We start from the raw sequence: 21440 nt of genomic DNA on the forward strand, positions 1-21440 counted from the left end.
TTGTCAGCGCTGGTAGCCCGGCAGGAAAATATTCGACGAGCTTCAACAAGCGCTGGTCAGCGCTGGGCGCTGCCATATAAAATTTGTTTTGGTGTGCTTCAACCTGCTTCCTTTGTGTAGAACGAACCAGCGTTGAAAAGCATCGATAAGCGCCGATAAGCGCCGATAACCGCTTAAAAATTTCAAGCTTTCTTTCTGAATACGCCCTACATGTAGATGTTTCGGATGAAAAGGCAATATATCGCAAAAAAAGACACGTTCTGTATCTGTGACTGTCAAACTCTCTGTCAAACTCTGCTTTTCACATGGCTGACACTTGACACTTGACAGCCGAGTGCCGACAAAATATGTCAACAAAAACGTCTACGTCTGAGTCTGACCAAAAATCTGTCACAATAATTCACGAACCGACCATAATTATTCTTTATATTGTTGTTAGAGTATTTTGCAATTACTACTACTAGTAATTGAATTTTTAACACTGAAGTAATTAATAACAGGTTATACCTATCAGTTGTTGGTATCAGTTGTTCATCTCAAGCAAGAACCAACAGTAGCGTTAGCTACTATTAAGTATTCTGTGCCAACAGTTTCAATTCATCACAAAATGACTTCAATAGATTTGGATACTGCCATAAAATTATGCCTTAAATATTTGCATTCAAATGCATCTGACTCGACAGAGCAATTGCGTTTAACCTTAGATGATATGATTCGTCAAACCTACGGAAATTCTAAAACCCTTGGGAACGTACTACCGAAAAAATATCTAAATGAGGAAAAAACAGCTTCTCCATCGCGGTCCAAACATAAAAGTGACAAGGGATCTAGTAGTTCAAAGACGATACCGATTCCTCAACAAAGTCCTCAGCAAATACAGATTCCTGAAAGAGATAATGATGATGATTCTGTTATGGACGGAGAGTTAGCATTTGACTTCTTACAAGAAGATTTGACCTGTGTTGTGTGTAGACAGATAGCTGTACAAGCTGGTAATCGCTTGGTTGAGTGTGATGCTTGTCATGCCCTGTATCACCAGGTAAATTATATGTACCGTTTTATCATCTTTATTTGTCAAACAAATTACAATACATAATGTATCTACATTGATGATGTTATTATTATTTTTTATCAGATTTTAGTTGATCACATGTTCTTATTTAACTTAACCTAATAAAACCTCTTATTTGACAAATTAATGGATTTCTTATCTACATATTTGATTGTATTCGATTTCAGGATTGCCACAAGCCAGTTATTAGTGACAATGACATGAGCTCTGGTTGGCAGTGTGCTACATGCCTGTCTTCACAAACATATTCCACAACATACACTACAAAGCCAAAATCTCCTACCATTATATCTGAACCTACAACTCCTGTTAAGATTACTGCAACTACTACAGCGTCTTCCCCACCATCGAAAGTTGTTACACCAAATATTAATATTGTATCAGCTGATAAGCGGATCCAAATTATGAAGAAGAAAGCGGCCAAGCAACATGAAAAGAAGAAAAGTAAATGACAGTTCCGAATTTAGTTTTTTTTTTCGATGTTTGTTTGTTTATGACTAACGATTTGTAAAGTGGAAGCTTAATAGTAACTATAGTTAATAGTTAATACTGTTAAAATAACAGTTCCTGTTTTTTAAAGGTTAAGTTTAAGATTGTATAGAATAATAATGGGTATAGATGATAGGCATGTATTAATATAACATGTATATTTTAAAGCATTTTAAATTCAAGTATTTTTTCAAAAGTTGTGTGATAATGTGGGACACAGTTTTTTTTACTTTTTTTAAATGGCTAATTGAATAAGTTGACTATGTCATATTGAGTACTATAATGAGAAACATAGAACACAGAGCTGTAATTTGGTTCACAATCTGCCATGCTCCTGTTAGCACAAGGTTGAATGCCTTGAAAAATTAGAAAAATTGGTATCTATCTTAAGTAACTTTAATTGATAAAATGCTGATTTTTTGTAAAAGCATTGTAGCCAATGTATTAAAGCCAATTGTGAACAAAAATAAACTATGAAAAAAAAGGTTGCTTTTTATTTCACTCCTAACTAGCTTAATTATTATTATTATAGGTACTCACCACATTTAAATAACAAACAATCATTTAATACAGTATAGGTTTGGCTGTATCTTAAAATTTTTGGCCAACACTGAAAAATAAATTTTAAGAATTTGAGAGAATTTTGTAAAAAGCCCCTAACTTGTAAGATATTGTGAGATGAACATCAGGAGGTAACAGTTTCCTTGCTTGCCACGTTGTAAGATTTCGCACCAATTTTTAAGCTTTTAATGGCATTGTAAATGTATCATAAATAATGAGATATATCCATTTTTTGGTTGTGAAAAACTATTTATAATAACTAGTTAAATAATTATTAAAAATATAAATTTATGATAATTTTATAAAAAGGTTAATTAAATAAAATATAAGGCAAGTAGAGTTTTATTTCAATAACTTCCCCTACTTAAAAACAGGTATATATCAAAACGCGAATCAGAAAAGACCTCAGAAAGCCGCATGGAGATAGCGACGAGCGGCAAGTATTAAATGTTTGTGAATGAATTATATAACTATTTTTTATTTCTGAAAATGTTCAAGCACAGTTGCAGTTGCAAATGTCCAAGTGCCAGTTGTTGCGATATTAGTCGTAGGATTATCATCGGGCGATCAAACTCAATTGCCTGCTCCTGCATATTTACAAGTACGGTCTACACTACACACAGAAGTAATTTTAGGTAATAAATAAATACCGATTTTATATAGGTGAATGAATTTTATATAAAACCGTACCTACCGTTTGTTTTTAAACTTGAGGCACCCTGTCACCTGAAACGAATATAGGGGAGACCGGGTACAAAAGTAACGGTGGGTCGAAAGTAACAAATGCTCTCTAGATTTATCCAATGGGCGAACACCGCTAAGCCTCTGTCAGGCGATAGCCGAGAGCGTCCCCCTTAATTGTATTTGTAGCGTCAGGGTCCGACATGGTGTTTTTTTTAAAAGCAAACACAAAGGATTCCACACAATCACTCGTTTTATTACAATTAATTACAGTCCGTAAAACACAAGGGTTTCCACACAATCACTTGTCTTATCACAATTAATTACACTCCGTAAATAACTAGTATTAAAATAAATTATAAGTAAACTTGTGGCAGATGTGCACAGGGCAACGGTCGGCGCACGAATGAGACGAGTGGTGCGCGCGCGCTGCTTATAAACCGGCGGCGAACGGCGAACCGCCCGTTATTTTTCAAACATTGTTCGTGGCGCCGTCACGGCCATGCTGACACACGCTCGTCCTCGAGCGACTTCTGAGCACCTGGGGATAAGACAAGAAAACGTTCGCTCATCCTGACACACTGTCTCTAATCTATAACTTGTGAGGTAAATAACAAGAGGCTACACTACACTCGATCCGTGCTAGTCCGGAAATCTCTTTAGCTCACTGAGCTAGACCAGGTTTCCCTGTAGCGTGCTAGTCCGGAAATCTCTTTAGCTTACTGCGCTAGACCAGATTTTCCCTGTAGCAATGCTAGACCGGACTTGCAATCCCTATAGCCAAAATGCTAGACCGGACTTGCAATCCCTATAGCCGAGTTATTGGACCGGACTCCCTTCAATAACTCGTCCCTAATTTTACTCTCTCTTTTTTTCTTTCTTTTTGTTATCATTTTTTTTTTGCTTTTTTTTTATTATTATTATTTTTTTTTTTTTTTTTCACAATCGAAACCCTATTCATCCACTAAAACATTCTAATTCTTTTAATTTACTTTAATTTTACAATTCTTTTTTTTACTATTAATTACCATCGTGGTGGACAAGGGCAGTAGTTACAACTCTAACTGAATCGGGTGACTCTGATGATGAATCCTCTAAACAATCGCTATTAATACTCAAGGTGCGCGAGCCGGTCAATTGGGTCGAGTGGTTTACGCTACCATTAACAGATACAGTGTCGCTATCAGAGAACTCATTCTCAGTGTCACCAATTACAACCAAGTTAGGACTATTGCGATCAGTTTCATGAACACTATTACTCTGACTTACATCCGCCGTCACGTCATCATCATTATAAGTCTTAGCTACTTCTGCAAACCCTAACGGACCGCGGGGTACTTCGCGTAAATTTTCATGGGCAATTTTGTACGTTCTATTGGTTCCGTTAACATGCTTCAGTTCGTACCTATCGTTTTCTAGGACTGCAGTGATTTTATATGGGCCTTTATACTTTGGGTCCAACTTAGATTGGTGTCTTTCTTCGCTTTTCGCGAAAACAAAATCTCCAACAGAAAAGGGTCTTACTTTAGCCTTACCCCGGTTAAAACGAGAGATATCAGACTGAGCCAGTCTCTTTATATTTTCTGACGCACTAGACCGTGCCGCTCCTAAGTCTAGTCTGGCAGGACTCTCAGCACCTGTAGCAATTCTGGAAATACCTAAGGAGTTACCTTGTACTCCAAACATCAGCTCGATTGGGGTGAAGCCAGTGACTCTGCATCGAGTGCTGTTGAGTGCTAGTTGGATTTCACCTAATTGTTCCTGCCACGACCTATCGGAATTACCTTCGGCTATTGTCAGTAGGCTTTTAAGAGTCCGCATGACGCGTTCCACTTGCCCGTTTGCTCTGCAGGCACCCGTGGCGATAAGGTGTAATTCAATATTGTTGTCTTTACAAAAGTTCCTGAAATCTGTATTGTCGTAAGAGCGTCCACGATCAACTATTATTCTCTTCGGTGCCCCAAACAAATTTACTGAATCTTTTATCGCTTCAATAGCGTCAACGGAATTTAGTGTTAGTGTGTGCTTCAGTAGGACATATTTTGTAAAGGCATCAATAGTGACAGAACAATATTCTTTGCGATCGCTCTTACCACTGAGTTTACCTGTAAGATCTAAGTGCAAAGTATGCCAGGGGAGTGGAACCTTGGGAATCGGATGCAAGCGTACTTGCTGGGCACCTGATGGCCCCTTTGAAGACTTGCAAACTACACAGGAATCTATGAACTTCTTAACATATTTGGACATTTTACTAAACCAATAAAGGTCATACAACTTATCTAGTGTCTTTTCATAACCCAGATGTTTTATGTCGTTGTGAACATGGCTAATAAGCGACCATATTAAAGAGTGTGGGAGGATTGGTAGCCACTTAGTAACTTTGGCGCGTTCTACTTTACGGTACAGTATGCCTTTCCTAATGTCGTAGGTATGGGCGATTTCGGAGGGTAATTGATTCGATTGTAATTTAGAGATTATGTCTGATATTTCAGTGTCTCGTTGTTGCTCAACCGATAGCCATCCCTTTTCAAATTCCGAAAAATTAACAATTTTAGAAGAAAGGGCTTTCTGAACTGATAATGTAGAATTACCAACTTCAGCTTGCTCACTTACAGGGGAGTTCCGGGATAAATAGTCCGCGTGAGCCATATTTCGACCTTCCTTATAGACAATATCAAAATTGTAGGATTGTAAAATGGCCCACCATCTATGGACTCTGTGAGTCAAATCCTTTTTTGAGTGAGAGGCTTTCAAAGCATTGCAATCAGTATATACCGTAAAATGACGGCCATAAAGGTAACGTCTAAAGTGTTCTATTGACTTTACCACGGCTAACGTTTCCAGTTCATATGAATGGTAACGGCTTTCCGCACTAGTGGTCTTATGACTGAAATAAGCTACAACATGCGGGAGAGAATCATACTTTTGAATTAAGACAGCCCCGTAACCGTCACTACTGGCATCGGTATGTAACTCGATTGGCAAAGATGGGTCAAAGATTTTTAGTACTGGTTCTGTTGTCAATTGTCTAACTATTTCACTATGAATTTTCTCATGTTCAGCACTCCAAATAATGCGGCCTTTGCCAGATGTTAGTGGATACAAAGGTTTTAGTAGTTTTGAGAAATTTGGAATGAATTGCCTAAAATACGTGGCCAACCCAATAAACTGCCTAACTTGCTTAGCTGTGGAGGGTTTTGGGGCATTTTGTAAGGCTTGAACCTTGCGAGGATTAGGTTTGAGAGCTCCTGAGGACACAACATAGCCTAAATACTCGATTTCCCTTTTCATAAATGAACATTTTTTAAAGTTAAATGAGAATCCGGCATGAGACAAGGTTTCTAGTAATTTATCAAGTCGTGACAATCCCTCATCAATGGTTTTTGATGCGGAAAGTACGTCATCCATATAAACTAGGATCCTATCATCATTTAACGGTTTTAATGCAAAATTAATGGCTCTTTGGAAAACTTGAGGAGCGTTTTTAAGACCAAATGGCATGGTCAAAAATTCGTATTGGCCTGTTGGTGTTACAAAGGCAGTCTTCTCCACCGAGTCTTTATGAACCTTCAATTGGTGAAATCCTGAAGCCATGTCTATAATACTATAATAACATGCTCCATGTAATTTATTAATTTGGTCACTAATCAAAGGAAGGGGGTAACTATCAGGACGAGTATTATTATTGAGCTCTCTGTAATCTACACACAATCGATCGCTACCGTCTTTCTTTTTCACTAATAGGATGGGGCTTGAAAATGGGGACGAACTTTCCCGTATGATATTGGCATCTAACATCTCTTGAATCTTTTTATGAACGATATCAAGCTCAAGAGAAGACAAACTATATGGCCTCCTATGAACAATTTTAGCAGGGTCAATAAGATCGATTTTTAATTCACCGGTTTTAATGCGGGTAGTTGGTAGACTATGTATAAAGTTATTGGAGTATTTTCTCAGTATACCTAACAACCGTTGTTTATCGTACCCTACGAGATCGGTGTCTATCGTGTCTTCGTTAAATTGCGACACTGTACATGAGTTAGTTATCTTTTTTTCAGTAAAAGTTAAGCTATCGTTACTAATCTGAACGGAAATCCCTAGTTCTAAAACATCACGGCCTAACAGAACTTCTTCACTAAGAAACTCATCTGGCAAAGCGTGATACGTAATGTCAAATTTAAGATTTTGGAATTTAGTAGCACACTTAATTTGTAGCGGCGAAATCACATTACTACTTCCTACACCTTTTAATATAGTTTGTTCATGAAACTGCTCGCCCTTAAGAAACTTACAATAGCTTTGCTTAATTAGACTACATTCTGACCCGGAATCAAAAACAAAAGGCAACTTTATACCACTTATCTCAATCAATCCATGCGCAGCTCGAGTACACACGTTGACCTGCTTGCTGGAACTGGCAGTGGCACCCGTGGTCTCTTCCTTCTTCTTGAAACGCATAGGGCAGGCGGATGCTACGTGGCTGGGACTGGCACAGACGTAGCAGGCGACAGGCGGTCGAGGGTCCTGTGGAGAACCTGAAGAGCTTGGTGGCTCCCTCTTGACTGCCAGTGAGGAACTCCTCATGCTAAATCTTTTGTCGCGACAGTCTTGACCTCGATGGCCAAGTCTCCCACAAAAGTGGCAGTTGCCACGAAACGGGGTTGCGCTCCTAAAGCGTTTTGAATCTAAATCGCTTGAACCAGTATCTTCATAACGTCTCTTTAGTGTAAAACTACGCAACGTGCGAAAGAGCTGGCTTCTGTTCTTTATAACCATTGCATTAAGCTCCCTACGAATCTTTTCATCGCATTGAGATAGCACGGAAATGGCGAAGCCAGCGATCACCTCCTCAGGCATATTCACTTCAGGAATTTTTTCAATTAATTGCCACAATCGCATTCCCGCTTCAGCAGGGCTCTCTTTACCATTCAACTGAAATTTGATTATGTGATCGAAATGATCTTGAATCATCATAGGCTTCGCGAACCTTGATATCAGCATTTCTTTAATTGCCGGCCATGATATTTGGTCCGGTTTGACATTCGTCAGACAGGTTGCCGCACGCCCCTTGAGGGAATGGGTTAGGGCAAGAATTAAGTCAATACCTTCTATCGCTTTCTGCTCAATAATCATTTCACTAAGTGTGCACCAGTTGACAATATCCGATTCCGGTTCATCCGGGTCGTAACTGACTAATTTTACTGGTCCATGCTGAACAGGCTGCCGAGATGCCATATTGTCGGCAATTTTCCTGAAGATCGCTTCCATACTGGTCGAAAATGACATCATTTGCTCCATTGGATTACTCGGTTCATTAAGTGGCGATGATTGGTCCAGATCCGCAACTTCTGATGTAGCGTCAGGGTCCGACATGGTGTTTTTTTTAAAAGCAAACACAAAGGATTCCACACAATCACTCGTTTTATTACAATTAATTACAGTCCGTAAAACACAAGGGTTTCCACACAATCACTTGTCTTATCACAATTAATTACACTCCGTAAATAACTAGTATTAAAATAAATTATAAGTAAACTTGTGGCAGATGTGCACAGGGCAACGGTCGGCGCACGAATGAGACGAGTGGTGCGCGCGCGCTGCTTATAAACCGGCGGCGAACGGCGAACCGCCCGTTATTTTTCAAACATTGTTCGTGGCGCCGTCATATTCATTCGCCACGTGCGCCACTCGCTGTTAGGCTGTGTGACAGGACGCTACGTGTTTTCACGAATCAAAAGTAAGATTTTCGACATTTTTTTATTAACCGTTTACGTAGTCTTAAAAGGATGATAGAAATCTGAATGTTTGCATATCCATTCTTGATAAGAGTAATTGTACATTGCTCATAATCATTTTTATGTAGCACGTTCCGTTTTAAAGTTTTGTTGCACGTCTTGGCAAAAATATAGACGGGTACAAAAGTAACATAGCCCTATGGGTACAAAAGTAACATGTTATTTTTGTCCCATTATGATTATGTATATTTTTTATGTACATCTTTACTTCAACAGAATGCCGCGACAACGCATTAGAACTACTGATCGAGGAATTACCAACACGGCTGAAGAGCATTTTGAAAGATGGTGCAACAATTAGAGGCCTTGCAAAAATATAATATTTGCCATGTAACATTAAGATTTATAAAAAAATTATAAGCCGTAATACTAGTGCAGCTACCTTGCGTCGATCGAGATTTACTAATAACAAGTAAAGTAATCTACGCGACTATTTAATCGAGTGCTCTGCAGTTTATTTTCAGTTATCTCCATCAACGAGCATAATGTGAATAATTTTTTTGATAACCTTGCTGAGGTATTGTGAAAGATACCAATTTGAGCCAAAAGATACTTGGAATATGGACGAGACAGGGGTGACCACCAACCAAATTTGTAGATTAAAAAGGGATTAAACAAGTAGGTGCCATAACCTTAGCAGAGCCTGGAAAATTAGTAACTGTTGCTGTTGCCATTAATACTCTAGGAGAACACATTCCGCTTTTTTCGTATTGCCGAGGGCCCTGTTGGTTGTGCTGGAGCTGGGAATGCTAGTGGATGGATGCAGGATGCAGAATTTTTAATTATAAAATAATGATTCCCTTAATTAATCTCATGACTTGAACTTCGAATATTTTTTATCGATTGTTTTGTATTATATTTGCAAGTATTATATTTAAAATACAAAAGTTGATATGTGTTATTAATACAAAGTCTTTAAACAAATAATTTGTTGATTTACCATCATAATATTGTATTAATTACCAACCCCTTTGTCTTGTTACTTTCGATCCACGACGTGTTACTTTCGACCTGCTTACGGGGTCGAAAGTAACAACTGACGATTTTTTTTTAAACTTACTTTATGAATATAAAACACTACATAATATAATAAATTGAGGTGCTAGTGTAAAGAATATAAACTAAATTTATATATGGTTATATTAATTTAATGATAACAGTAACACCCAGTCAGAAATCAAGGTACAAGTACAAAGTGTTACTTTTGTACCCGGTCTCCCCTAATATAAAAAAATACCGTGAACCAACCCTTAGTTGAAACCAGATGAAGATCATAAACATAACTATTTAGGAATAATAATTATACTTATATACTTAAGTACTAATATCATCTACATTTAGGTACGATTATCTCAGAGTCTATTATTCGTAGCATAGATCATGATCTAAGATTCGTAGCAGGGGCGTAGCTACTGCCGTGTCAATTATACAGGGCCATGTTACGGACACCCTGTAACGTAAGTTATAAAAATATATACATATTTCGATATTGGTCTTAAAAACCGTATGGGCCCGAAAACAAATTTAATACGGGGCCCTCGTAAGCACGCTATACCATTGCTTCGTAGACTCTATCCCCTGTTCCCTGTAATTAAAAAATAAATATTGCTTCCTGTAATACAGGAAGGTTCACATCACATATTGTTTAACATAATTTGTTTCTGTAATTCTTTTATTAAAACAACTGCACTCAGACTATCCCAATATTTTTAAAGCCAAAACGCCGCAATAATCCATAAAGCTCTACACAGTTGTTATAGAACATAATAAATACCTGTAGGTATATTATCTTCCATTAGTCTGAAATCTGGATATAAGTATATTGTATATTGTAGCTTATCCAAATGAAACATATGTCAATAGAATCTTTTGTTTTTCTGGCCGGGAGATGTAGCCAATCGTTAAAAAGTCCGTTTCTTATTGGTCACATCTCATGCGAGGGCGGATTGAAATCTGCAGGATGCTGGGGGAAGATTTCCGACACTATACCCTGGATTACTGAATATAGAGTCGCTTTTCACGAGAACCGTTTTGTAACATTTTACTGGTAGCAACGCCTATCGCATTGTTTCGTGAAAAACACTCAGCTTCCCGGTATTAGTTTCAGGGTGGATTATTATGTGGGCGGATGAGTTGATATTTGTGGACGTGATAAAGTGATTATTATATTGAAAGATATTTTAGTTCGTATTATAAGATATATTATCATTTAGTGGTAGTGTATCAAAAATAATAAGTGTTTTTTTTCAAGATATAAGTAAGTGGAAATTTCTAAAATGAGATGTTTTTGTCATGATAAGTTTTACACTTTACCTTACATTTTGTAAAATTTAATTTTTAATTTTTTAAAAGAATTTAGTTTTTACAGAAAAATATATCATATAGGCAAGTAGTTAGGTATGTATTTTTATATTCAAATAAATTAATAAACTATTATTATTAGTAATTAAGCTGCCTAGTGCCCTTTAGGTACAGTACCTATACATACCTACCTACAAAAATTATCTGTAGGTACCTAAACAGTAATTAGTAGCAAAAAAGCAAAATAGTCTGAAGTTATTTATTTAAACACATAGGTAGGAAATAAGTAGATAAGATACAATATTATATTATCATTTTAGAATAAGAAAATTTTCTAAAAGAAATGATGAACGGCGGCAGAGCAAGAGTACCAAAGTGCGCTAGGTGCCGTAACCACGGGCTGATATCTAGTTTGCGGGGACATAAAAAAGCTTGCGCGTATAGAAACTGCCAGTGCCCCAAATGTGGACTTATCAAGGAACGACAAAGGATAATGGCAGCTCAGGTAAAGTTATTTGCTAATCATTTTTTAAATTCCAATTATGAATATTTAACGGGAATCCCATGGAACTTTGATTATCTGTAGCTAGGGAAACCATCAAATCAAAATTTTGAAATTTATGGTTTTACTGGTTAGGAATAAGAATTAAGTCCAGGAAAAGCTTAGATAGATAAATAGGAAAATTTCTTGTGCATTTGAAATTTAATGTGAGCACTTACAAACTAAAGGTACCTACCTACCTAAGTTATTTATTGCTTGATTGTTTCTTTTTCAACCAACATTGCTCAATTATTATTTAACTACTACTAAATACTAATAATAGCCTAAAAAAGTAATATATACCAACTACATATTATTATCTATACCTACAGGGTGTCCCACTATTGGTATACTAAGCACCAAGATACTTGTAGTTTTGCATACACAGATCACGAAAAAAATACTTAAACAACAAAATTACGTCAAAATTTTTTTGCTAAATTTTTCCTGAAAATCCATGTTTTCTTCTCTGGCTTCGCGCAACCGGCGCTGGGTTTTTAGCTTCGCTAATGTGAGCATTTTATCTATGAAAACCTTATGAAAACATACCTAATCTTAAACGATAGCTCACGTGCTGGTGGCAAAGCTGGGCGGGTTGCATGAAATGGGTGTACACATACTAGAGTTTTAAGACTTCATCTTTTTGAAAAAAAAAAATGTGTCTGGAATTTTATAAGTATTTTTTACGTACTCAGCGTATGCAAAACTATACTACGTACCTAACCTCCTTTGAGCTTAGTATACCAACATTGGGACACCCTGTATACATACCTACCTAACTAGCTAGCTACTAGGTATTATTCTGTGACCACTAACATTACTATCCGCAGTATCCGGATTTCTATCTGAGAATTTTTTATACTTAGGTACCTCCTTGAATTCATAATATCTGAACTCAGTACCTATACGATGAAGACCAAATAAATTACTAATTTACTCCGATGGTAGTTATAAGTTTAATAGCAGTTTCCTTATATAGGTACCTACTTAGCTACCTAGTTTATAATTTTATTCAAGAAACATCGCGTACCTATGTTCTTATATTATAGCTAGAGCTAAATATCCAACATCTAAAAGTGGTGATTACTAATTAAACGTTTTTAATTTCATTGTATCTTCGAAATTGGCACGTAATATCATTTCAAAAATTAGATAAGTAGATTACTAGGCCACGATTTCCTTTTGTGTTTCATCAGATTTTCCAGCCGACGCAATGATGTTTTTGTAATTTGGCATTTTCTAAAAGAATATTCAGTAGGTTTTGTTAGAAAAATTGCTATCATCATGCATCATATTTATGGCAATTATCTAGCATAAATGTGTCGTTTTCGAGTAAATAGTGGAATGCGAGACGCAAGTAATATTATAAGATTGTTGTGATATCAATACCTGCCTAATTCAGAAATAACACGCGACGTGAAGGCGTTAATGTGTTTTAATGTAGTGAAATCGAGATCAGCTAATGCGGCGCTGGGTTTATTTGAACAAGTGGCACATGTTTACAGAAGACGCCGGATGAAACATCGATCGGTTTGTACAGTAATGCATCGCTGTCGATGTCCCACCACTTTCGTGCGGCATTTCGAGTTTACTTTTAATTAATTCTTGAAACTTTTTTTTTAAAGTGTACCTATGTTCAAGAATGGAATACCATGTAAAAGTTCCTAGTTTTTGGATTAAAAAAAAATGTGCTAGGGACAGAAAATGACTAGAATGTCAAATTTTTTATAAAATAAAATTATTATAAAATAAAATTAGACTATTTTGTCCTGTACCTTCTTATTGCACTTTATTTTCTTTCTTAAATGTTAAGTAGGAATCTTCTAAACTCTATTTTCATGGTAGCCCAATAACTAGGTTTTCTTCAAAATAAAGAGATTCTATAGGTACAAACATTCCATTACTTATTCCAGTCGCAAATCACGTTATTCAATTTGTAGGGATCAGATTTTGTTTTTGTTATCAATGAGGCGAGAAACGCTCCGGGTGTGATCGCCTGTCGGCTATCCCGTACTATTTCCCCTGGGTGACCGCTTACCAAACATAAACATTGTCTGTTTATCATTGATTTTCCGATAAATTAATTTACTTTTATATCAAATTACCCGTCCTCGTTTATACTTTGACGTGGCGCATCGTTGATGTTATTTTAGTTTAATTTTATGAGTTGGTATTCATTTTAAAGGATTTGTACTTTGTACGCAAGCTAAAGTAGTCTCTTATTTCTACATTAACTTAAATTAATTAAAAATTTATTAGATGAATGATGGTCTTAAATCTTAATAACGATTAACGAATTTAACCAAGTTTAGATAAAATTCAATTTGTGTTTTCTACGGCTACGTATTCCCATTTTTAAATAATGCTCTACCTATACTTTAATATTAATGGAGAAAAAGTGAATAGTGTCGTGTATCAAACATCAATACAAACGAAATCTTATTATTCTTCTGATAGGTAATACCTAAAAGTTTTTCAGCAACTCTACATCTTTATTTTCATTAAACAGGTAGCATTGAAAAGACAACAGGCCGCTGAAGATAAGATAGCTCTACACCTGGCTTCAGTTGAAAGCGGGACATCTTTGGAAAGCTTACCTCCCGGTCGGATATACGGCATGCGAGTGACAGGGCCGTGCCAAAGCCCTGGCCCTGAACGTGACTCCGCTGCTGAAGATCACACAGTGAGTTTATTACATACAAGTCGATTTTCAACTTAAATGTTTTTTATTGCTCTTTTGATAGAGGAAATTGTCTCTATCTTTATCCGTTTGATCCAAATGAAAACAGAACTAGCATTTTATGATTTTGGATCATTATTCAGAATAGATCTCGTGTTTGAGGAAAATATAGAGTTGTGAAAAATATACTGTTATAAAAATCATATTAAAATCTATTGTATAATAAAATAATAAATTATATTAAAATCTATATATAAAATAGTTTTGAAATATTTAGTATTAACTATCTACTTATGTACCTAAATAAATAATTCTTACCGTATAATTTTAAATAAATGATTATAATAATTTTAGCCAATACACATCGATAGCGAAACGAGCGATTCTTTACCCGATTGCTGTACATCTCCAGACTCTACTGGTCACACCTCTACGGCTATACGACCATGGTATTGTAACATTTGAACTACTTTTTATGATAAGTTGATCATTCTTAATATTAGTATCTATCTTATACAGCAGTGACACAGTTGGGCAGATAATATGTATAACTATCTAATATTGTACACCGTGATAACAAAGGTTTCAAACAATAAACCATTAATTAACTGTTTCTACCATTTAATGTGAAGTTAATCAAATAATCAATTAATGTAAAAATATATGTAGTCATGATAGTAACAAAATATATTTGTTTTCCAAACAAATCTACCTAATTAGGTAGATTTGTTTTGAGTCATAGATCTAATTTGAATTTAATTTCTATTCATATAGTGCCTCGAATGACGATTGTGCTGATACAAATCCTGTTAGTACAGCAGGATTGGAGATGTTAAGGAAACTATTTCCTGGTAAAAAGCGCTCTGTATTGGAATTAGTGCTCAGGCGCTGTAACCATGATCTCTTACGAGCTGTTGAACATTGCAATGCAGTTCAGGTAAGGGAATTTTACAAACAATTTTCTATAGTAAAAAACGTATAGGTACGTATAGTCCTAGTAATATTATATAAGTACACCTTGATCACTTTGTTTTTTCTCCACTGCTTATGACGTAAGTAAATAGGTAGGTACATAAATCATCGATTCATAATTTGCTAATGAATTCAAGGTTAAACATACACATGGTTCAAGGGAATCTATTTATTTAACTTAATCATTAAATATCAATAGACCAATCAATTGTTGCTCCTATGTTTCACCTTTACATATGAACATTAACGATTGTTGTTCACAGGACTCAAGAGACAAATCCACACCGAAGAGTGGTCCCAATCCTTTGAGTTACGATGTATCGCTCTCAAATCCTGAAGAACCGTCACGGTGGTCAGCTTTCCGACCAGTAGGTCCCAGAGCTCCACTAATGTCCGCGCTAGTGATGGGACGAGTATGTGGTTCCGATTGGTTGGTGCCACTGCCTGCTCTGCCAACATTATCAGCACCATTACTACTTCCATTGCAGCATCCACACGCACCACCACCTCCTTGCAACCCATGCTCCCCTGATTGCCGCCAATGTAATGGCCACCATTAAAACCTCATTTGAAATTAATGTTTGCGAAACATATGCTTTTTAATCTGTGAATTCAAGCTTCGTATAAAATAAATACTGTTTTACTTGGGTGTCAGACAATCATTAAGTAACGTGTTTATACCAACTACCAACCTTAGAATTAAAAATTAATTTATCTAAGTCGCTGCCTCTGATTTCGTGAGAATTTCAGAACAATAACGTAACATTTATTCGCGTACTAACTTGTAGGATGCTTTGATAGACTTGACAGCTTGTTCACTGATTCATGGAATGAGTAAGTTTTGTTTTGTAGATAACTAAGTATTATATTTTGCATTATGTAATGTTTATGTTTACTTTTTTTAGAATAAATGAATTATTTAATGGCTTGTTGTTATTTTATTTTGAAGTACCTTTACATTTAATAAAAATGGTATAGTCTACGTAGTTAGGTAATCCATAATCCTTAAGTGTTAAAAAATAGCATTATTGGGTACAAATCTATCAAATATAATCATTTTGAGTTTCTAAATATCTTTTTGTTGAGTTGAGTTGTTGAGCTCGTTTTGTAATTTTGAGAGAGAAATAAATAGATAAGTAAACAAAGGGTGTTTATTGTCTTATTGCCGCTAGCTATTACGGTTGACAGAAACAAATCCGTGGACATACTGCAAATGAAGACAACTTGATGCTTAATGCTGTATTTATTTAATGTCACAAAAGGTTACAATGTTTGGATAACTTGTTTCTCTTATTACAATAAGACAAGGGAAAAAAGCAAGTATGTTTCCTCTTTGGTATGAGGTCAGATTTATAAATGCACTTAAATAAGATTAAATAATTCGTTTTGTATTTTTCCACAATCTTTTTTTTATAAGATTACAAAACAAGCAAACACTTTTTGTCCCTGACTTTGATCACGTCAAATGAAACTATAAATAGCCTTTACTCAGAGCTATTGGAATAATGTAGATCTGTGAATTTTTCTTTGCTAGTAGTAAAAAAAAAATAACAAAATTCAGCAGTGTTAACTGTGCAGATAGAGTTCCACATACATATTTGCAATCAAATCGTGCAATTACAAATTACAATACGTTTAAACTACGAGCAATAGAAACTATAAAAAATATTTTATATTATGTTATACGTTTATCATATCATATCAATACGTTTATATGTTAAACGTCCGTTTTATTCAAAATTAACTATGCAATGAACAAGGTAGGTACTTAAATCGGGTGCTATATGTTAATATTATTTATTTATTTAGAATAGTCATTTTAAACTGAGTAAGGAATGGTAAATAATCGTGGAGTTCGTTTTGCTTTATGTTAATGCAGGGATCAAAGATCAATGTTAAATATTCTTCAGTATGTACGACGATTGTTCTAGAAACATATAACTTGATTTTCGTTTAAAAATAAAAGAAAAATGTTCTATTGCTATATAGTTTCTACTTTTCTTGTTTTGTGCATATTATGTGACATAAGGTATTTTCTACGCACTTTATTCACTGTGCTAAGTGGTAGATTGTACCAAAAGGTTTACTCCTTGAATGATGTCACTACCATCTACGGTAAGATATAAGTACATACATACTTTCATTTACGCACACAGTAAACTTAAATATTTATAGATTATCAAATCAATAGTAATTTAGTAAGTAAGCAACGGCAAATGACTCAATATTTTTAAAATTCGACAATTTTTTTTCTTCATTGCAAGTCATATTCGTGTGTTTAGTCTTTAGTCATATTCGGTGCATAAGTTAGTTAATAAGCTGAGATAGTATTTTTTACAAATATCCTTATGTTTCTAAGATAATATAAGAATGAAGATTTAATTACAGGGCTTTGTACTTTTCAAGACTGCGATATTTTCTTTAAGAATATTCGGATAGCAAGACTGGTACGAGAAATTGATTTTGCCAGATATCATTTTTATGATAGAACTGGTATCTACAAGAGAAGTAAAGAAATAGGTATTAAGTCCTTACAGGGATCAACTTTGACGTTAACTATGGATCCTGTACCCCTTTTTTCCTTCTATAAAATAAACACTAAGGTAATTATAGTGAACCTATGTTTTTGTAGTTTTTTACAAAATTTGTATCTGTCACCTCACTGCCGGCCATTCCAATCGTGACTCCGGAAAATCATTGCTTTTTACAGTGCTAAAGGATACCTACAGCCACGCTTTGACCATTGCCTTGTAGTAAAATTCCACAATCTACATTCAATTATCACTTTTATTATATTTTTAACATTTGTAATTTTTTGTATATTATTTTTCTTTTTGTGGACTTTATCCTCTTTCTTTGGATTATCTGATCTCGTTACAAGTTATTAATTTGTTATTTACAGTTAATTTATTGGGACGATAGATCGCTATTTTTTGAACACGAAGTGATAACATTGAAAGATGGTAAGATAAGATGTTTATTGATATCTAGACAATATGCAATTGGATCGATCAAAGAAACTATACCCGAACTTTTAAAAGGACTTCCTGGGTCTAATATTGCGCCATCGAAGCCAAGGCATATTGAATGTTGGTTGGAAAGTATGAGAACTTCAAGCATTAATCTTCGTAAAAAGTTTGAATAAATATATTTGTTGACTAACTTAATTGAATTTTTATTTTACCACGGTACCTACCTACTGATAATAATTTATCAATTAATATAAAATAAAGACCGACAAAAATAAAATTTTTGAATATCTAGGTAATACTGAATACTTATGTAAATAATTTAAACACAAATCGTGATAATACGTTCCTGCGATTTGATGTACTTATAACACCGGGCCCCGCAGTATAAGAAACAACTAGTTCATAAAATATAAGGTTCTGTTGAATAAGTAGGTAATAACAGGGGCCTTCTTCCTGCAAGTTGTGCCGTTGTTCGAACTACTTTAATTTAAACTAGGTAGGTATATCAAGGGCACATTAAAATTACAGAAGTATGACAATTATTTATTTTTATCAGCATACCATCACTCATACATAACTTTCTTTTTTACTTGACAATAATATGAATGGGTACCTACTCAACATGTTTAACCGCAAGCTTCTTTACATACATACATTCAAGTCACAGATTCAAGTACAGATGACTAGTACCATAGTATAAAGAAAAGTACAGTAATGCATTTCGCAGCTAACTTCACTTCAAGTCTCACAGACCGGTTCAATGGCACCGTGACGTCTAGATTGTGTGAACTAATCGCCGGTCGAACAAATACATTTTTTGTATAGCTAACTTATTTTATCGTCAGTCGATACTTGCATTTTTGTCGTCGCGCACTTGTTTATAAATTATTTAAAATGTATTGCATTATAGTATCAATAATAGCATTAGCGTATATATTCTGGGACGTCAATTACTTTCTAAGAGTGGCTTTCACCATAGGAATCGGAAGACTGTTTAAAAAGAAATGTGGGCTTAAAGATTCTTCTACTATTTACGGTAAGATATGATATATTTTATTTATAATGGTTTTTTCAGTTTCCTTGTTGTTTTATTTATTAAATAAAAATTATAATTGTAATTTAAATATATTCTTGTGATATTTATTACGTTAAAATGTGAAATTTTATTTCTGGCAAAAATGCAATGTCGCAAAATTTATTCAAATGGTTCTTTGCATCAGCATATAAATTGTATCTTAAAAATTATTAACTATGAATGTAGGTTACGTATATATTGTGGGTTATCCATAAGAGATAGACATATACCATCGCGGACTTTTCTGATGACCTTTTCAATGTGTATAATACTTAGTACATTATTTTGATAAAACTCGTAGGGTTTAGCCTGCGTTTGCAATGTAAGCGGAAAAAATGTAATTTTTTACGACATCACATTAGAAACCTCAAAAATAACAGTACTTCTCCACTATTTAATGGATGTTATTATACATATAAACCTTCCTCTTGAATCACTCTATCTATTAAAAAAAACCGCATCAAAATCCGTTGCGTAGTTTCAAAGATTTAAGCGTACAAAGGGACATAGGGACATAGGGACAGGGAAAGCGACTTTGTTTTATACTATGTAGTGAAGTACTAGATTTCCGCCCCCGGCTTCGCCCGCGTTTTCAAAGGAAAACCCGCATAGTTCCTTTTCCCGTGGGATTTCCGGGATAAAACCTATCCTATGTGTTAATCCAAGTTACCCTCTATATGTGTGCTAAATTTCATTGTAATCGATTCAGAAGTTTTTACGTGAAAGACTAACAAACATCCATACATCCATACAAACTTTCGCCTTTATAATAGTATTAAGATTAAGATAGATAGGAATTAATAAGATGGGAACGATTAGGAAGTAAGGATTATTATTTATTAAAGATTTGGAGTAAAATGTATATTATTTATTTATATCAGGCAGCATTGCCCATACATTGTTAGTAGTAGACTACTAATTACGTTACAATTATTTTCAGGATTCTGCACGACACAAGACGTCGATATATTCCTGAGGCATATGAATAATGCGCGTTATGTACGAGAATTAGACTTTGCTAGGTTCCACTTCTATGACGCTACGGGAATATATGCAAATATTAAAGCAGTTGATGGTCACGTATTACAAGGAGCTTCTACTATTAGATACAGAAGAACTATACCCATTTTCACTGCATATAAGGTTGAAACAAAGGTGAGGATTAGGAATTAGTGTGAAATCTTTGTGTTATCGTCAATTTATAGAAAAGTATACAGTTTACTATATAATAAATTTCCATCGTTGTAATTTATTCAACTTGGCTTCAATGTCATTAATTGTCTTCATAAATTTGTTTTGTTTTTATGACACTTCACGCTTACATAATGTAAAATTATATTTTCCTTTTACAGTTAGTATATTGGGAGGACAAATCACTATTTATCGAACAGAAGTTTATTACACTGAACGACGGTTTTGTGCGTGCTATTGTGTTGTCGCGGCAAAACCTTATTAATGTTGATGCTGATACACTACTCAAGAATATTCCTGGAGCTGATAGTAAGCCGCAATGTCCAGAGGAAATTAAACATTGGCTGGATGCTATAGAAATATCCAGTGCTAGACTTAGGAAGAAGGACTAAACTTAACAAATTTTTGGGAAAAATGTTTACCGTTAATAAATTTAATTTATTGTATGTGCTTGTTTATTGATTCAATTATTTCCCTGAATGTTTTCTTTTAGATTTTGATAATATTTTAAAAACAATATTAGCGATGCAATAATAAGCCGGTCTTTAAAAGATTTTCGCTACGTAATTGTAAAACTTATACTTGTGCAAAAATATACTTAATTAATTAGCAATGCGTTTAATTCTTTTAAAGTGTAAACTTTATCTATTCTTACTAGTAAACTTGTTCAATACCACAGACATATCTCGATATTTGGTTTGTGTTCAATACAATACTTATTATAAATTAAAAAAAATATATGTCTCATAAATGATTTATTTGCTTTGCAATTTACCTACATATTTTTAAAATCTTTGATTAACAATGCATAGAGTTGATGTTAAAGAAATATCCTACTTTACGGACGCAATTATGAACTTCTTATCGATTCTTCTCATAAGAAGTGAACTTGCAAATAGGTATATAATATTTGTAAATTTTACATAAAAAAAATGAGTTTGAGTTTATGTTCGCCGGCAACATAATACATTACATACTGTGTCTTAGCCTATAATTATTACTACTCTTGCTATGTTTTAAAGAATCACACTGTCTCTATGTCTATATAGCCATATAGGGTACGGTTCAAAGAACTTCAATTTATATACATTAAAATAATCATTTCCG

General features: G+C 34.7%; 3 protein-coding genes and 1 pseudogene across 4 annotated transcripts; all 4 read left to right on the plus strand.

The window, feature by feature from the left end:
- The first annotated feature begins 350 nt into the window (after positions 1–350).
- IntS12 (integrator complex subunit 12) lies at positions 351–2101 on the plus strand. Its single transcript, XM_089700771.1, has 2 exons — positions 351–1039; positions 1240–2101. Exons 1-2 carry the CDS (start codon positions 608–610, stop codon positions 1522–1524), a joined length of 717 nt encoding a protein of 238 aa, XP_089556897.1. The 5' UTR covers positions 351–607; the 3' UTR covers positions 1525–2101.
- Positions 2102–11245: 9144 nt separating this feature from the next.
- Positions 11246–15921, plus strand: dmrt93B (doublesex-Mab related 93B). The gene is made up of 5 exons (XM_089700363.1): positions 11246–11407; positions 13953–14126; positions 14478–14572; positions 14898–15060; positions 15359–15921. Exons 1-5 carry the CDS (start codon positions 11246–11248, stop codon positions 15653–15655), a joined length of 891 nt encoding a protein of 296 aa, XP_089556489.1. The 3' UTR covers positions 15656–15921.
- Positions 15922–17052: 1131 nt separating this feature from the next.
- On the plus strand, positions 17053–18240 carry LOC149484589 (protein THEM6 pseudogene; annotated as a pseudogene). The gene is made up of 3 exons (XR_016316279.1): positions 17053–17210; positions 17484–17698; positions 17998–18240. The product of XR_016316279.1 is annotated as a protein THEM6 pseudogene (transcript).
- A 588-nt stretch (positions 18241–18828) lies between these two features.
- Positions 18829–20946, plus strand: LOC149484590 (protein THEM6-like). Its single transcript, XM_089700364.1, has 3 exons — positions 18829–19103; positions 20083–20297; positions 20495–20946. The coding sequence occupies exons 1-3, from the start codon at positions 18962–18964 to the stop codon at positions 20723–20725; spliced, it is 588 nt and encodes a 195-aa protein (XP_089556490.1). The 5' UTR covers positions 18829–18961; the 3' UTR covers positions 20726–20946.
- The last annotated feature ends 494 nt before the right edge of the window (positions 20947–21440 follow it).

The sequence above is a fragment of the Colias philodice genome, chromosome 11, assembly GCF_061535455.1.
Source record: "Colias philodice isolate Cphi_HAF_F1 chromosome 11, ilColPhil1 Martin Lab GWU primary, whole genome shotgun sequence".
NCBI classification, from domain to species: Eukaryota; Metazoa; Arthropoda; class Insecta; order Lepidoptera; family Pieridae; genus Colias; species Colias philodice.